At 39.2% G+C, this 18381-nt stretch overlaps 2 protein-coding genes across 3 annotated transcripts in view; one reads left to right on the top strand and one right to left on the bottom strand.

The window, feature by feature from the left end:
• Positions 1-47: 47 nt before the first annotated feature.
• On the bottom strand, positions 48-13804 carry LOC110981602 (PHD finger protein 23-like). Of its 2 annotated transcripts, XR_015423620.1 has the most exons (6): positions 13013-13804; positions 12585-12628; positions 8829-8915; positions 7415-7526; positions 5213-7075; positions 48-5142 (listed from the first exon to the last, which is right to left on the bottom strand). XR_015423620.1 is itself a non-coding variant. In XM_022239278.2 (5 exons), exons 1-5 carry the CDS (start codon positions 13032-13034, stop codon positions 6840-6842), a joined length of 501 nt encoding a protein of 166 aa, XP_022094970.2. In that variant the 5' UTR covers positions 13035-13804; the 3' UTR covers positions 48-6839. The 2 variants fall into 2 exon arrangements, 1 of the variants encoding a protein (XP_022094970.2); XM_022239278.2 differs by having other exon boundaries at positions 48-7075.
• Positions 13804-18381, top strand: part of LOC110981601 (uncharacterized) — a 15524-nt gene continuing 10946 nt past the window's right edge. The window contains exons 1-2 of the mRNA XM_022239276.2: positions 13804-14035; positions 18072-18143. Of these exons, the coding sequence (XP_022094968.2) occupies positions 13830-14035; positions 18072-18143 (278 nt within the window). The 5' untranslated portion in view covers positions 13804-13829. The remainder of the gene's footprint in view (positions 14036-18071; positions 18144-18381) is intronic.

Consider the following 18381-nt stretch of genomic DNA (forward strand, 5'->3'; position numbering starts at 1 on the left):
GGTACTGAAAAGAAAACTTGGGACAGCCAAAATTAAACACAAACATCTTTATCGAGTTCACAAACTGTACATTTTTTTTAATAAATAGCATTGGCATCTTGCCAGCTGTACGTTTTCCAACAAGGGATTTAACTTATGATGTGCAATAATACTGACTCTATAAATTCATAAATTCCAGTGATTCAAATGGACAAAAAACACCACATTTTGATGGCACTGTATATTTGGTCCAAGCCATTGTATGTCAGTCTACTCAACAAAGAATAACCCAGAATGAACCCTGGCTGTTTGGAAGCAAAAAAGGTCATTTTACGCATTACAAAAAGATATGAATATATTTAGGCCAAAGTACTGTGTAAGTCTTTTTATGTGGATGAGACAAATTTTGTTACATTTAAAACATTTGTAGATACAGTATAGAATTTTTTTCATGTAACTTTCCCTGCAACTTCTAGATACTCTTGAATGTGTAAGAGCATTTTGAAGGTTTCAGCGTATCTCTCAGGAAAACTGATAGCAGATGGAACGTGGACAACCACACCATGATTTCCATCAATTCTAGTAAAGAAATGTCACTTTTATTAATGCCTCTATCCCCAAACAAAGAGCAGAGAAGGCAACACACCATTCCCACTGGTATCAGGGGATTTACAACAGTCTCGAAATTGCAAGAAAACTGGTATTCAACGATGCAGTGTCACAGTTTATGAAATATGCTGTCTAGTGACAGGTTTCTTGGAATAGATCCAAGACTTCCCATTCAATTTCCCAACTTGATGTTAAGGATGGCCTCTTGCATTCTAAGCCATTAATGTGGGGCAAAATTGAAGCCTAAGAGTCGATGCTTTACCAAACTAAGGCTGCATCCAAATCTCTTGTCTAGAGCTAGGTCTAGGTCCTCGCTCCAATGGAAATGCGTGGAGATGTGTAGACAATAGACCTAGCCGTAGCTCTGGAAGCCCGTTTCAGACACGGCCTTAGTACTAACGTTGCAACCATTTTTTTGAAGGTATGACACTGAATAACTTCAAAATGCTCTGCAATACCTCAGAACAATTCTAAGTGTCACTATCAACACTGAATGGCAATTTAGCCACTCTGCCCGACTTCTTATATAAAGCCATCTATAAGTTTGTCTCAATGTCAAAAAATAAAACCCAACTTAAAGGAAAGACACATGCACGTTTGTTGAAAAAGATACCAAAGTTTCATTAAAAATTGGCAAAGTGCATCTGAGAAACATCTCACATCATCTTAGGATGTTGCTGTCCTGCTAGTAAAATCCTGAGATTTCAGATCTCAACTTATCAAACTAGTCTTGGCTACAGTGATTGGGGGATTACTCTGAACAACACATGTAGCTGACAGAGGGTTGTGGATGCACACTGTAAGTGCAGAGTCATATAGCATGTAACACTGTAGCCACATGCTCCAATTTCTGAAAACACAAATCCCTGCACATGACTTGGAAATAACATTTGGGACACCTATGCTTTGGACAACAATAGTGTGGCTTAGAAAAAATAAGAAAAACTCTGGCAACAATGCAATGGGTCACACATGTGATCGAGGTCTCCCACATGCTCCAAATTTCATATGCCTCAAAATTCACTGGATTCTCCTTTTAATTAAGCAACCTAATCATTACGGTCTGGAGCATTAAAACCTCTAAGTTTCTTCTCAAAAACTTAAAAAACACTGAACAAAAACCTTTCCCAGGTGATCCTCTAGAGGGACGCTGCACCTTTGGACTTGAGAAACAAACAACTTAAAGTCATTTCAGTTTGCGGTTCTACACTGTACATATCAAAGCTTGGAACACACCGTTAGTAAACGCAAATGCAGAAAACCTTTTAGCACTGATAAATAAAACATTTATGTACTTTAAAGTTACATCAAGATTTTGCTATTAATTGACAAGGTTACTTTGTGCAACAGTCTTTGGATCCAACATGTACGTGTAGGACTCATCCTCTATGCAAAGAGGTAGGGCTGTGGCCCGGTCATTTTCAAGTAGAACTCCTGTCTAACTTTCGTCACACTTAATCATTCACACTTACAGTTTGTTTCTCAAAGTTAGAATCATTTCATGTAACTCTAATGAGCCACTTTAAACACAAGTTTTTCAAAAAGGCTAGGCCATTAAAGAACAAAGCGTGCAAGTCGGAACACGTTCAGTGTGTAAGGGTCAGCATATGACTGAGCTGAATAGACCACGCTGACAGGGCTGACCCTGTGTGAAATTGCTGTCCCCGAATGACTTCTAATGCATTACATTTTTGGCATGTACTGTTGGAACACCACACTGGCTCATATTTGAGAAATTTGAATTTAAATGGGCCAACAGTTCATGACCCATCACGTTTAGCATAAATCTCAGAAATTCTGGGGGAAATTGCATGGGTTATGGACAGTGGGAAAAATACTCCCAAATGACAAGGGCACACAAAGCCATCACAATAAACCACTCTGGTATTCAAACTGCACATGTACACAAAGATTTGCAACTTTGGTATCAATACAGCAGAAAAATGCATAGTCTACGGGGTTAAAGGTAAGTACTGACTAGGCCCGAATTCTGCAATAATTTGACCAATTAGAAAAGAGAGCATGGCAACTTTTGTTTCCACAAAAGTCAGGAATACATAACATCATAAGTAACATTTCTGGCAGACATTTTGAAAACAAGGACAAGAACAGCAAATTGTTGAGTCCAAAAATGAAAATCACAAAAGTCTTGATGTGTGCATACTCAGATGAAATACCACACTGGCTTTATTGCTGATTGTTGCAACGCAGAGGAACATTCTTCAAGTGTAGTTGCCATACCAAGAACTAAAGTACATGGACCATAGTTTAGAGGACAACCCCAGCAGCGTATCCCTTCCTGATGTGTCAGAACTATCATATCCAATTCATTTCTGCTGAATGCATAACTTTGCTGAGCGACTCATAAAAGCCATTTGGTGGGCTATACACATACACAATGTTATGAAATTAGGTCCAAATAGGTGTGCAAAATCCCTTATTTGGAAAACTTGATGAAAGATTCAGAAAGACTATTTGAATGTGCAATACAGTAAAATCTGCAAGAAAAAAAGTGTAAAGAACATCACAAACACCCACAAAACGTCAACACAAAAACACCAACACAAAAGGACTATCGTAAATAAGGGTTTGTAAGTGTCCGTGTATATCTACCATTGATGTAATCCTAAAAATTGTTTTTCATGAAAATCTGCAGGTAAAAACAAGAAAATTAGCCTGCAGATTTGTACAATACATTAGTTGCACTACAAAGTGATGGGCAGATATTGTCCACCCTCGCTGGTTCGCTGCACTACAAAGTGACTTACAGGTATTGTCCATACATGTAGCTGCATGACACTGCACTAAAAAGTGATGCACATGCGTAGCACATGCACAAAGTCTGCGCATAAAGCCTCACTTCATGGGAAGTTCAAACAATGATATTCAACATGATGTGGCCATCAATGCACATGTGTACATGTCTATCGCCCAAGAAAAACAAAACGCAGCTTTCTTTTGATGAGGGTTAGAGCCCTCTAACTACAGTTTTTTATCAACACTATGCCCGTTCATTTTAATTTCAAATTACGAAAATTCCAATTACCTTTAACTCTTTGATTTTGAAAATGGCTGTCTTATGGTCAACACTACATGTACATTGTAAAGAATCTACACTGTACATGTGCATTTATTTCAAACTAATCTTGACTGAAGGCCCCAAACCACAATTTACAATAATCTTCATGTACATAAAAACCACACTTAATGGCAGTGTTTCAAATAGGGCATTCTTTTCACAACGTACATGTACATGTATATACAGATGCAGTGTTAATTTCACCTTTTTTCTCGACATTCCTGCTACATTTTTGTTTCCAATTTTTGCAGATCCACATTCTCATGCATTGCATCCCAAGAAGAAGTATTGGTGAGTATGTCATGATTCACGGTCTAAAACTCTGGTGACCATAGCAACTGGTTACCAAACTGCTTTGTATCACATGAATATTCATTGAATAAGCCTTAAAAATACACTACTACACGTACAACGTACATGTAGGTTCATGAGGGAATACTGTAAATGCACTTTTGAAACAATGTGGCAAACTTTGGACACTGATCAGAGAATTTTACAAAACTTTAATCCAACTACCGGGTACATGTTCGTGTACCTATAACACAAAATCCTGTCTCAGCACTGTAACCTTTACCAACTTTCACCCCCTGTGACAAACCTATGCAAAAATAAGTTTGGATAATAATTTGAGTGTTAAATGACCAAAAACGTCCGTGCCTGCAGTGCTTCACATGTAAGTATGTCCTCAATGCAATGTTACTCTGGCATTGTGAGAAATCCGAAGATGAAAAGCCAAGTATGACCTGATCCAAAACAGACTTTGACTCAACAAATATCGACAAGGATTTTCACACCAGGGAACAGACCGACACCTGAATTATTGCCAAACAACATGGCCTGACCACAGAGATTTTACCATTTCTTGAACAATTATTATACTTTATTAAATTCAATGCTATTTCAGTATCAATATCCTAGGTTTCTGATATTGTTCAACCATTTTTTGCCAATTTTTATCTGACTGTACTTCAAATCTAATCTTTTGTTTTGTGTTCTTGAAATGATTTCATTGATCTGGCATGGTCATGTGTCAAGTTTGTAAATCCTCAATATACCAGTTCATGTCCAGCAGGACATGTCTCCGTAATCAAAGGTCAGATGTCAAAACCAAGTCAACCAGCTACAATGAAATTTTGGACTTCTTGGCAAAATGAGGCACATTTACTGACTATGATATTGGACATGTTTACTGAAATCTTCCAAGCAGTGCATTGGATTACTCTCCCTGTGCAAGCTCAACTGCATTCAATTTGTTAGTCACTTGACATCTCGCACTTACTCATTTCTGGCCCGAGTAATGGCCCCACTGAGCCAGTTACACAGGGTAATATCCAACAATACCAATGTGAAACAACGGTGGCTAAGTGAAATGTTGCTCGGGAAATTTGACACCGTTGTTTGAATGTCCATAACTTTGGACGGTTTGGATTCATTTTGTGGATTTAATCCATGTACATGTATGAGCCTACATGTACCTGGTCAGGACACTTTGAGTAACCTATGAGCTTACCTGGTCAGGACACTTTGAGTAACCTATGAGCTTACCTGGTCAGGACACTTTGAGTAACCTATGAGCTTACCTGGTCAGGACACTTTGAGTAACCTATGAGCTTACATGTACCTCGTTTGAGTAATCTTGTATCATTCATTTGTTACTATCATATATTGCCCCTGCCTGTATAAAACTATGAAAACACCATGGATAAGTACCAATAGGAGAGAAGTAATCAAACACACTGAAGGAGGCATCCTCAGCTTGGCTCAGGTGCCATGTGTCCCTTAGATCTAAAAGGAAAATGCCATGTTCTACAACGAAGCTGTCAAAAGTTGGCGAGTGTCAAATGTGATCTTTTTTCAATCACAGTTTGATATGTTACAAACTGCTAACTTAAAAACAAAAGAGCAGTTACAGATTTGTCCAATAAGGCTTTGAAATGTCCTTTTTAAATTCTTACTATTTTCTTGACTTGTTAGACTGCAGTGCAAGGATTTTTTATCAACATGGAGATATTTTCCATAGCACTATGGGACTGATGAACATTCCACTACCATTTGTCCACAGTAGGACTAATCAGCAATCCACTACCATTTGTCCACAGTAGGACTGATCAACAATCCACTACCATTTGTCCACAGTAGGACTAATCAGCAATCCACTACCATTTGTCCACAGTAGGACTGATCAACAATCCACTACCATGTATCCATGCTACCATCTGTTGCTTCATCTGTTGATTCATTTCCATGATTTACAGACCCACACACCATCACCTGCCCATCAGCGGATGATATTTCCCAAGGAGCTGAAGGACCTTCAAACTGAGCATCACAGAAAGCCCTCTAAGCTGTCAAGTTTTTTCCAAGGCAAATGTTTGAGGTCATGTCACATTTGTTGCAGTACATGTACCGTACAATATGCCCCATGGAAACACCACTGAAGTAGATTGACCTCATACATGTAGTCTTGCTCCAAGTATCAACTATGCTAGAAATTACATTATTGGAAAGCCCTGTCTTCCACCAGTCTAGTGTTTCTTCACTACTCCAATGGGTGAACATTAGGGGTGGAACTGATTTCAGCCACCTTGAAATACATATAATGCAGTATATGCTTAGTCACAACGGTATTGCATCTTCAACCCTTTCCAGTCGACAGTGTTGAGCCAGCATCGTCAATTAGTCGTGTGCAAAGCAGTGTATGAAGCACACTCCAAGTAATGGGTGAGTTGAGTAGATTTGGTTGAGTATCTGAGTGAAATGAAGTCTAGCTTACAGCCCTTGTTGATGGAGTTGTCCAAAAACCTTGGTCCAAAATGGTTCAGAGTACATCACGCGAATGTTCTGAAAGAGGTCCAAGCTTCGACATCACGACAGCAGTAGAGAGATCCCACATTTCTATGACAGCTCTCCGACAGCAACATGCCTGTTGTCCTTACAGGTGTTTGTGTTTGCACGGTTGGAAAGTAATCAGCACTGCATTGTGAAACGAGTTTCCAAAACTGGCATAATCCTTATTCCAAACTCATGACTGAAAAGTTGTGAGCCCAATACTCCAAGCAGCTGAAACTTTTAACACTTCCTACTTCCTTTCTTTTGCGCTTTAAGGGACGGTTGGCATAGAACTTATGATACACTTTGATACTGCTGTACAAGTCTGTTTAATTGCTGTAGTTCACAAGTCTTCATACAACTCCTTGAACTGTTTCTTGGGTTCTCGGGCTCGATTTGACCGTCGGATTTCATACTTGGAGTCCCGGCAACGCTGGCAAAGGAAAATGTCCGGCACATTGTTCTTGCGGATTTTGGCACATGACAAGTGGATCCAAGTGGCACATTCTGAGCATTCAATCATCGGCCGTCCAGCAAAGGGTTTGAGACAGTAACATGTGACCAGTTCCCATTCCTCATCTTGAAAGAAGACGACAGAAGGATAAAAAAACAATAAACAATTTCAAAGGTACTATACAGGTTCATCAACGAGGATAGTTCTAAACTTGGTCAGTGATGCTTTCAGGTATTTTCTATATACACTGTACCATGTTTTGACTTAAAACTTCAGAAGTTATTGTTGGCAACGGCGACATCTCAAGATATTGCCAGTGACTATGTGTAAGAAAAATGCTGCTAATGAGAGACCCGACCTGTCTGAGCTTGGAAATCATGTTCAATTATTTATTTGGTCTGACGATTGCCAGTGCAATCTCAAACAGACTCACAATCAGCACAAAATAAGCATGGTGGATTTACCTTTGACCTTTTGGGAGTTGGGCGCATAATGTAAAATTTCAGAGGTATCACTGCTAGACGTGCTGTTACCCTCACTGTCTAAGGGACTTGGACTTCTTTTCTTGACATGCTCCTGGAAAGAAATTGTGTCAGAAACAGAATAAATTCTAAAAATGTACGGCCAAAGAACTGTTATATTACATCACTGTAGAAAGACAAAAAATTATCCAACATGGCCCAACAAATTCCTCAACTTTCATTGATGAAGAGCACTTTTACCTCATTAACGTATGATGCAAAGCAAAAGTGTACATGGAAATGCTTCCTAGTCAGAAATTGGAACACCAATTTTACGAGCCCACAGCAAACAAGCAGCCACTCAGGGGAAGCTGTTTATTTGTTTGCATGTGTTACAACTGCCATTTTGACATAGCAAATAGCGCCCCTTTTTGCTGGGACTTTTTTGTTTATTTTTTCCCTTTTATGGAAGTTGGAATGTTACCTTTTACTACGGTCTGAAAGCTTAAAAATCAGAACGGTTCCAATTCAATCAAAACAACAACGGGTGAACCAATTATCTAACAAGCTTAAAATGTCCTTGTAGCTACTGGTCCTTGTAGCTACTGGGCTGAACATAAAAACCTGATGCTTCCTTCGTTTTGCAATGTTCAGAACAAACTGTGGAACTGTTTAAGCCTATAGACCCTTTTCACCCGTGTGACCACCACGTGTGGACCGCCTTGGCCACGGTGATCGCATATATTTCTACAGGTAGTTTCAACCATGTACAAGCGCAAGTGCGAACGTTACAAGCTTGACAAGCTTATCTTGAATACATAAGTAGATTACCATCACAACACATCATGGTCCAGCACGATTGTGACATCACAATAAAAAGGTCTATACAGCTACTTGTACATGTACCGTACAGTACATGTATGTACGTCCAAGCACAGGAGTTTGGTTTTTGACAGTTCATTCAGTACTTCCCTCCAACATAATGGTCCACTCCAAAGTCATATGCTAATTAACTACCCTTAAAAGAACATGACCCAACCACAACACTGACCTTTAAAGGATAGCGGAAAAGTCCATTTTATAAGTAGGGGTGTGGAAGAGTCTTCAAATCTGCCATGCATGGCACATGTGCAAAGTTTATACATGTATTCTGCTTGTCAAACAAGACATTTTTAATTCCTTTAAAGGTAAACACCCATGATGAACATCAGAAATTACAGACATTTTTATATACCTGCACTTTCAAAGCAAAACAACTCCACAATTTATTACCTCCTCATTCTTGAATTTGACTCGCTTTTTTTTCTAGAACAGCTCAGGTTTACTTAAGTATAATTTTTGGGGGGGAAAGCAATGAAATGATGAAATGAAATGCAACGCCCCATTAGCAGAACAGTACTGTCACCTATTTACCCACCTCCTCTTGTAGTGAAGCCTCATAGTCCAACACCCACGTGCAGAAAGTGTTAAAATCTGTCACTGTTTTCTTCTTTTTGGGTGACGGCTAAAAAAAAAGTATATATATAAATGTATGTTGTAAACTTTCAAACAGTGTCTTACAAATAAGGGTTATATTTGAGTCCAATTCTGTGTCATTCGTTACTGTTTTTGTCAAATGTTTCGAAGGAACAACTTTCCAAACTGTTCCATAGTGGGAAGAATTCCATTTTCCAGTGGTCCAGTTTGTGAGATTTTCCCACAACACATATATGTAATACAGATTTCGTATCATGTAAGTACAAATTAAATTAAATGTGTTAAGAGAAAGTATGCAATTGTTTTCTGGCATCTTTTCCTGGAATCGTGTCTTGTATCATCCGTCAAACAATCACACACCCCTCTTCCCTTAACACAAGCAGATGGTACAGCCTTAGCCAGAATTATGCTAATGAGATAGACCTTAGCTGCTGAATATTAATGTTTAGGAACCAATGCAAACAGGAATGGACTGGTGCCATCAATAATAAGAACAGTTTGGTTTTAGGAATTCAAAACTTTATTTTTGATCATTTACAGCACCACACCAAACAGGAAGGAACCAAATCACAGTGATATTTTATACTTTCAAAGCAATTCGGGGGAATGTTGCTTTTCAGTAATATCTAAAACTAATCCCATTTTCAGTGGTTAAACTCCTTCCCAAATTCAAAATAACTGCATAATATCGGGCAAAAATGGACAGTTTTGAATGGTTCAACCTGAGTTGATTCCGGCTCTTTGGCTAGAAACACTTTAAATAAAGGATGCAATGAATCATGAAACAAGACTTGAAACAACCCTTCATCGTTTGTCTAGTCCAACAGGACATCAATGTGTGGAGCACTGCAGCATCTTCACTGGGCATGCTCACAGGACGTTAAAAGGATCAATCAGAAAATGTACTGTAAAGCCCCTCAACTTCACATGTACAATGTATGTGATTTTCATCCAGACGTATCCTAACAGTAATGCTTAAGGAAGCAGTAGTAACTTGTAACTAAGCTTGGTAGTAATAGCTGCCTGGGTGTGCCAGAGGTCACTAGCCCTGAAGACAACAGTCCATGTCCAATATGTGTAGTACCAGTACATGTCCGAATGTTTTATGGAAATGTACTAAATGCACCTGCTGGCACCCAACAAACTCATTACCATTTCCATGTGCTCTGGCTGAAGTACCAGGAAGCTTCTGTAGCAGTGGACAAAAGGGCACTCCTAATACGGGCGTTTCACAATAGTGCGCCACCAAGAGATTGTAACGCTTGACCAATCACAATGCGTGAAATTTGTTGACCCAATGTGCGTTCGGAAAGGGTCGACAAATTTTGCAAACTCACGGTGGCGCACTATTGTGAATCGCCCCTATTAAAGACATTCATGTTGTAGTCCCTGCTAATGGATTCCAATAAGTAACATGCAGGACAATGTGCATTCTGTACGACAGTTTGATGTCCATCAACCTGATCATTATCACATTACATTACAGCACAGGTGGCTCAGTTTTCCCTCTCATAATCAGCCACAGGTAAATGTACATCGTAGATCTGTGTTTTATAAGTTTACTCATTTTTCTGCAGGTCACAACAAACTTTCCCATCACCCGTCTGATCCCATACATGCACCAGTATTGTACATGTACGCAGCCAGCATCTGGTGCATGCCAATATCTTTATGTCCCGTTTTCAAACCAATTTTCTTAGCTGTGAATATGAAAGAAAAGGTGATCAACCTGAAAGAGGGTGATCGATTGAGAAAGAATCCAACAACTGCACAGTACAATTCAGCAACTGCACAGATCAACCATAGTATTTGGTTTTTGTGCATCATATGGCAAAGACGACTTTCATGGAAAAGTATAACGTACTGTCGTGTACATGTACTTGTAAGCAGGGCTTCAGTCCACTTCTTCAGTTCTTGAGGGCATTACTGTTATGTCCCTTATTGAACCCTCTCAATCTACAAAATACACGACTACTACGTATGTGTACTAACAGCAGTGGCACTACATGAAGATCCATGTACATACATGTACACGTACGAGTACTTTCTTAACTTGAAATCTGTCAGTCTCACTAGGAAATGCCGTAATTTTTTTTTTATCATTTTGCTACACCAACTATATACCTGTATCGTGCACAGTCTTTGTACATAAGAAACATCATAATCTATGGTGCATGAACTATTGCTTCATGCTGCAACCAAAGAACTGTATTGTAATGATATTTTAGGATACTATTCTGAATCTGTTGTGTTTTATTGAAAATCAATGTTATCTTTTGGACAGCTTGGGTACATGTAACTACAGCCCAAACTGCTATGATCCTATTGTTGGGATATTTGCACTGCCATGAACATTAAGGCTGGAGTACATAACTCAACCTATCTCTTAGAGATACCTGCTAATAGTAGTACTTTCATTTATTTTACTCCAGTAAAAAACTGATGACATGAATGATATGTAACCTGAAAATGCTATAGTGTTGCTTCAGGAATCCAGTCTCCTTGAAGATTGTTCAACATCAGATGTCAATTCAAAGAACAGCTGTTAATACAATGACCAATTTAAAAACTTCAACAGCTGCACTATATTTTGTTCTGGGCAGACAACAAGTGGGGAAAATGCTTGGTGAATTTTCACTGAAAATCAATTTTAGTGCAGTAGAGGACAGAGTTCCATACACAGACATCACTTGACACCTTCTGTACAAACTCTACCTGTACAAGACTGGTCCGAAAATTGTGTTTTCTAAGTACACGTAGGCCTAAATGCATTAATATTTTCCCCGCTAAACTGGACTTTTTACATGTTTTAGGAAAATTAGGACATATATCACTTTCTGATGATGAGAGAGGCCAGGGGAATATTGGTGATGTCCATACGAATTGGCTATGTCCATGTGAATTACAAACATAATGTTAAATGGCACAAAGCCAATAAGAACACCATGTGGGTTTATACAGAACAGGTACCAGCTGCATCATTTCCGAAATGAACGCAACGTACGGGAGTCAAGATGATCGAAATGAAACGTTGAGCCAACGGTAACCACATACCACATGTACGTGTAGAGTGACCAGGCCAGTGGCTGCCATCTTGAAATGTGCTGTTTTGGTTTGGCACAAAATCCAATCACCCTTCCTCCATGATCAAGCACAAACTATATATCTGCGGGACAGACTTTCGTCAAACTTTCGCAAAATAACCGCACTTTGATGGGCAACAAATGCTGAAGACTTGAAAACGTTTTCCTGACCAGATTTTGAGCATGCAGAGAGAACACAGTAACATGGCATTGAATGCGACAAGAATGCGTGCGTGTGAATACACGGACAATTCAGACTCTTTCCTCTTGGCCTACCGAAATCGATCGTTGACAATAGACAAATTTTCGAATTTTAACGTGGAATTGTGTGACCAATTTACACAAAATTATTGCCCCATGAAACTCCTCAGATAAGATATTACCGTAATAACATCAGTATGATGTTACTCCCTCTGTAACTTTCGTAAGATCCAGCGTTTCATTTTAGAGGAAACAATTCCGAATCGGCCTTTTCAGTTCATCGACCACGGAGGAAGGACAGACAGAGGTGTCGAGCATATGGCCAGAAAAATGGGAAGCTTCCCAAGCTGCTAGTAAAGTAGTATGATTATCAGCCAAACAAATAAAGGTAAAAGTCATTAAACAGCACTTACCGAAATTCTGTATTCTCTTTTTGGCCGTTTCGTTGGAATGGGAACTGCAAAAATATGAAAATGGGGTATTTCAAAAGAAAACGTTCAACCAGGGCTAAATCGGCGACAACGATCAAGCTGGTTGTCAGGTTGCCATTTTGTCAACGATGTGCAAATCCTTTTGTATGTCAACAAAAAAGCAAAATCGTGTATTTTTAACAACAGTACAATTTCCAACAATATGCAGAAATTTCCACAGTTCATTTCAGCTCACTGTCATCATTCTGCAAATCAGATGAGGTAAAATTTTAGTCAACATGAAACGCCGACGGGTGTAAATCACCCAAATCACAGACAGTGGATACAGGCCTGACACGTTTTCTTGTTTTTTTCCTCACATAAAATCACTGTAACCGAGAAATCAACTAAATGAAATAACGAAAACTCACCTGAAAATACTTGACTAGACATGTCAGCAAAGTAAGTCACACCGGTTTCGTGAAAAAAATTGAAACTAAGAGAAAAAATGTCGAAAAACTCAGACGGTAACACACTTCAAAACAGCGATTTGTGAATTCTCAGATAAGCTCTGAAGAGCGGGGGCGTGACCCCAAGCTCATTTGCATGCATAATTTAGCACCAGAGAGGTCAAGGATGGCATTCTGGTTGAGTTCATTTATCAAATAGGGGAAGTGTTTTTTCATGAACGCGGGAACGCCATAATGCTGCGCACTGTTCAAACTGTAATGTTGTCAAGAGGTTAATTCAATTCGAAAAACATGCATAATTTAGACAAAATATCAAACGTTGTTGCATGACTGATAACAGAACATGAATGTTAACGAAGGGCTCAACGTTTACACGTCATTTCTCAAACTTGCATTCACCTCCATGCATTTTCTAATCATGTGTTTCAACTTTCAAATTATTCAACCCTGTAACAACAGAACGTTTCATGTAAAATTTATTTTTATTTACCACAGGGGTAGGTTATTACTTTAAGATGTTCTTGGCCTTATGCAGGGATTCTCCTGATTTTCTTAAAGCCATATCTCCCTGTTGAAACTTACTTGTACAAATTTTCAGGCGTCCCCAGCCCATCGTCAAATTAAGTGTTTTCAGTTATTACTGTCCAGACAATTATGTGCGTTTTACGAACACTCCTAGCACTATAATTTAAAGCGTACATATGCTCCGGCCATGTAACGTACGCAATTACGCGCTATTACCTGCATGCCCGGCCCTATCATATCTAGTTGTCGCAACATGGCGCGAACGGAGCTGTTCGATCTTACGAAATCGTCGATCTATTTGATGGTGCTCTCTATCTTTCTGAGGTATGTGAGCTCACAGTCATGCACGGCACCATTGCTGCAGAACTGTACATGCAATGATACGATCTTCGAGTGCACATCTGCTGGCTGGACAGAGTTTCCGAGTGATTTGCCAAACAGGGAAAGCCTGCAGGTTATGTGAGTACATTCCGCAAGCGTGCACTGTGTGTAAGCATATGGGGCTAGTGCGATCAGCTGTACCCGCGTTTGTACGTGTAACGTGCACGCGTGTGAAACATAATTCCAGGGTTGTGGGTCTGGTTCCCAGAAGAAGATGCGACTTGTAGCGTTGTTCTTATATTTTTTATTAACTGGTACCAGGCTGGTTTCAGCTATTTTTTCCTGCTCATTTCCTGGTTACTGTAAATAAGATCGTATCAAAAATTTCAATCAAAGGATTGTTGAAACTGAACATCTTTAATCACATAGGCCTATGGAAGTTCTATGGAATAATGCATTATAAATTGAAATTTAATTGTAGACCTATTCACAGGAATACGCGTAGACTTATCATTTTATGTAGGCCGAGGCCTATGGCAAGATGTTTTCGGCTCTGTTATCTGAAAAAGATTTGGTCGCTGCAAAATGATATGCGACACCTCATCATGCAATATTCCATTATGTTTCAACGCTCATTATTTTTTCATTTGAATGGCAATTTGATCAAATATATATGTAATGTAACTTCTGAAGTATGATCCGAGTCCATTACAATTGTGCATCACTCCTAATTATTCCAAAGCTCTATAAAATCTGACACCGGGTTTTATAATGTTGATGCATTTAAGAATGCATGGCTCATTGATAGCAAGGGCTTCATTGTAAGAAAGGGCTTCATCAACGAGCAAAAATCTTCCGATGTACATGTACGGGTACTATGTATGCGTGTTCACATAGGTGTAAGTACGCGTGTATTGAGCATGGAGTAAACCACATGCAATTTTGAGCTATTGCTTTGCATGGTACAAATGCACTTGTATTCAGGGTGCTAGTTAGCATTGCACTGTTCAGCCAGACACTCTCTTGGATACTGTTGAGGGGGCTTATATGCTTGAAGTGTGGTATTTTCAATTTTCAAAACATTAATGAATTTTGGGATATGAAACGTTTCAGCTAAACACTGCCTGGAGTTTGTGTTTGAATAGAAATGTTGAGCACAGTTTAAAGAGAAAAGGTGTCATATCAAGTAAGATCACTCAGTGTACATTGTAATGCTGATCAGCACACCCTTTCAAAGCAAAATATTTGTCTATTTAGAAATTCAGCTAACTACATGTACAAAGTACTGTCCCAGTAACACCATCCATAGCCAAGTCCCATTCCCAGGTAAACGTTTACCATAGTCTTTTTGTTTGGACTGGCTCAAATCATGCTCATACACTGTTCGTGTACATAGTGTGTGTTCAGTATGTGTTCCATCTGCTGGGGGAATACAAAGGAGATTTTCTTTGCGCCACTGGTTCTCAACAAATTTCCCCATTGGGGGATTTTCAAAGGTAATTTCACAGCTGAGCAGACACACACTGCCAGCTTGACTTCTCCCAGGGATGGATCTTTTGAATGACCAGTGAAAGGAAATCATAGAAAGAAAGAATGGATGAATGAATGAAAGCCAGCCAAGTGGGGAGGCTATAACCAGAAGATCTCCAGGGACCAGTGCTATGGGCATGCTGGCAAGCAGTCAAACCAGCTGTTCCAAAATTGAAGTTCTGCACATGAAAATTGAAACAGTGTGCCATGCATCATGTCCATGTACCATAGAAATGTTGTCTTCAGATACACGAACCAGGCTCTTTCTGTCTTCATCTTTGTACAAGAAGTCTATGGCAAGAATGTTTGTTGAAGCTATCCAGATCCTTTGAAGTGACCACCCTGCCTGCCCCCCATCCCAACATTGCAGATCTGTTTGGAAAGGAATTCTGTGACTCATTATTGTCACTTTTTTTTGTCTTCACAATTAATTGTACTGCCATAGAGAATGTTCACATTCCAAACATGTTATCCTTCACCAAAAATTTCTGGTAATTGGGTTTTGTTCTTTTTCTCAAATCCTACCACATACCTGTAGCAAGAGTGTTTCGCAGTTACATAGAAAACTGAAATTCCCTCTGGAGTGTACAGTTGTGGACGTACATTCTCATAATGCAATCTGAAGTTTCCTGGTGATGACATGTACATGTACATACATGGAAATGACCCTTGGCCATGGCCATGGTTTTATCCAGTTTATTTTTTCTCTCAATGTCCCATAGCATCCAACACAAGCCCACCAACTGTGATACTCTATAATTTATAAACACTTGAAGGTCTGTGGATTGGAAGTACCGGTAGCACTTTGCAACTCTGTAAATGATCAGAGCAAATAGAGGTTTGGCTGGCATGTGCTATCAGTTCAATTACTCTGTCAAGTTTCTAACAGGGTTGCTACTGTACTTGTGGGAAGTAGTTACTGTACATTGTGGATGTTTAGGGCAGCTTGTTTCAAGCATTTTGTTTCCACTTACGTCCGGGTCGTTTTTCTTAACCTTATCTATCATTAATTACTACATGCATGTACATGTGTATGTATACCTGTACATGTATGTACTGGGTTGTTGGCTGCACTACAGTCAGTTTGACTGTGACTCTTGGTCGCAGATGTTAGCCTTTTTATTGTACTGAGGACACATTACATGTTACACATACATGTACGTGTAGTTAGTACTCACACGTGTATTTAGTTGTGTATTCGCACATGAATAATAGTGACAAACATGTACATGTACATGTATAGTCATGGACCTAAGAAATCATTCTAGCAGACGACGCCTATCAGTGGTGACCCATGTGAGGGATGTGTCCTGCCATTTCCCTTGAAGACCTCGTGTGTGAATAAATTGTCAAGAATCTACATGTATCAAATGGTGACATTTAATAGCTTCTAGTAAGAAGGATCTCTGGAAAATAATCAAAGAAGTGGAAAATTTCAATTTTACGACAAAGGATAAATATGAAAAAATTATTGTTTCTTACTTAACTGTATATCTATTTTTCACATGGTTGCTGGGTTTACCTTTGATAACTTTGATGATAGACAAGTACATGTACATGTAACTCGTATGAACAGAAACATTTATTACTTCTAGGGAGAAAACCTTTTCTTCACTTCGTTTTTCATTGGAACCATTTTTGTCATTTTCTGTGTTTTTCACCTTACTTCGTGCCCATTTTTTACACTTTTGTTGAATTCCCCTCAGATCATACAGGTACATGTAGGTGATATTGTTTGGAAGACCAATGAATCGTTTGTATCCATCAGCTCATTTTTTCAAGACCGAGAGCCATTTGTCTGAAATGCGTCCATTTTTCATGCGGGTTCAAATTTCCGCACTGCGTCCAACAGCTGTCAAAAATAAGATACATGTACAAGTATACGCACACCCACCTGGATACGAGAGAATTTGAGTACAAGTTGACTTTTACTGCATTGCACTAATAAGTACAATGATTTCAAATTGCGCGACTAAAAGGGACAAACAAAAACTTTCTGTTCTTATTCATACGGTTTCCTTCTTGAATGATACTTTCTCATTAGAACGTTCATGATATTCCTCACTATTCACGAGTAGAGAAACATCAGGGAAAACTCGGCAAAACTGAAACAAATCCCCTGTAAAATGTTGCCTTCACTTCCAACTTCTGACTCTGTTACTTTGGAGGTACATGATAAAGACGGGCAATAATTCGGCAGAAAATGGATTTTTATCGTGTGCAAGTGAGCAAAAGGGACTTCAAGTGTTCACATATATTGTAAATTTTTATCGACATGGAAATGAGGGGTAAACAACTGTATCTGAGCTTGACGCTGATCAATCACTTTTGGAGTCAGCCTTCCAGAGTCAAGAGCCATCTTACTGGCTTCTGGCTCTTGTGAGCGTGAGTACACATGCGCACTAACTATATGTAGGTGGGGGTTCAAACATACATGTACGTATATGTGTACAGTCAATGTCCTTTATTTTCTGACGTTGGGAGCTATCTAGAGCAAGACAAGTTTACCCTTGGGTTTTGTGCAAGACACATGTATCCAAGCTGTTGTTAATGCATGCCTGCATTACATGCACATCTTAAAAGTGAGGGATGAAGATTATGAATTTAAACTAACTAGATTTTATTTCAATCTGTTTGCCCACAGTGACCTGAGTAACAACTCCATCACCACAATATCCACCGATGTACTAGATGGATACATTCAGCTTCAAACACTGTAAATATAAATGTTTCCTCACTCATTGTTAGCTTGTCTATCTGTCCCGTGCTTGCATGCATGTATACAAGCAAACATGTTCACCAATGTGGTAGACAGAGTATGTTTGTCTGTCTCAGTGTGGAGATGGGAGGAATTTTGACAAAGTATGTCATTAAATTAAGGTGGTTTACATGTACGATATTTGTGGCACACCTTTATGTTGACTGTTAGCTACCGGTAAATGTTCAGTTATTAC

This window comes from Acanthaster planci, linkage group LG21 (genome assembly GCF_054643075.1).
Source record: "Acanthaster planci isolate LZ-2023a linkage group LG21, COTS_SCS, whole genome shotgun sequence".
NCBI classification, from domain to species: Eukaryota; Metazoa; Echinodermata; class Asteroidea; order Valvatida; family Acanthasteridae; genus Acanthaster; species Acanthaster planci.

What these genes read in the sequence shown, in the direction of transcription:
- LOC110981602 (XM_022239278.2), bottom strand. Translation starts at nt 13,034, where the DNA reads ATGTCTAGTCAAGTATTTTCAG. An exon ending in GTCTAGTCAAGTATTTTCAG is followed by an intron (nt 12,629 to 13,012) that starts GTGAGTTTTCGT and finishes ATATTTTTGCAG; the next exon opens with TTCCCATTCCAACGAAACGG. An exon ending in AGGCTTCACTACAAGAGGAG is followed by an intron (nt 7,527 to 8,828) that starts GTGGGTAAATAG and finishes ATTTCTTTCCAG; the next exon opens with GAGCATGTCAAGAAAAGAAG.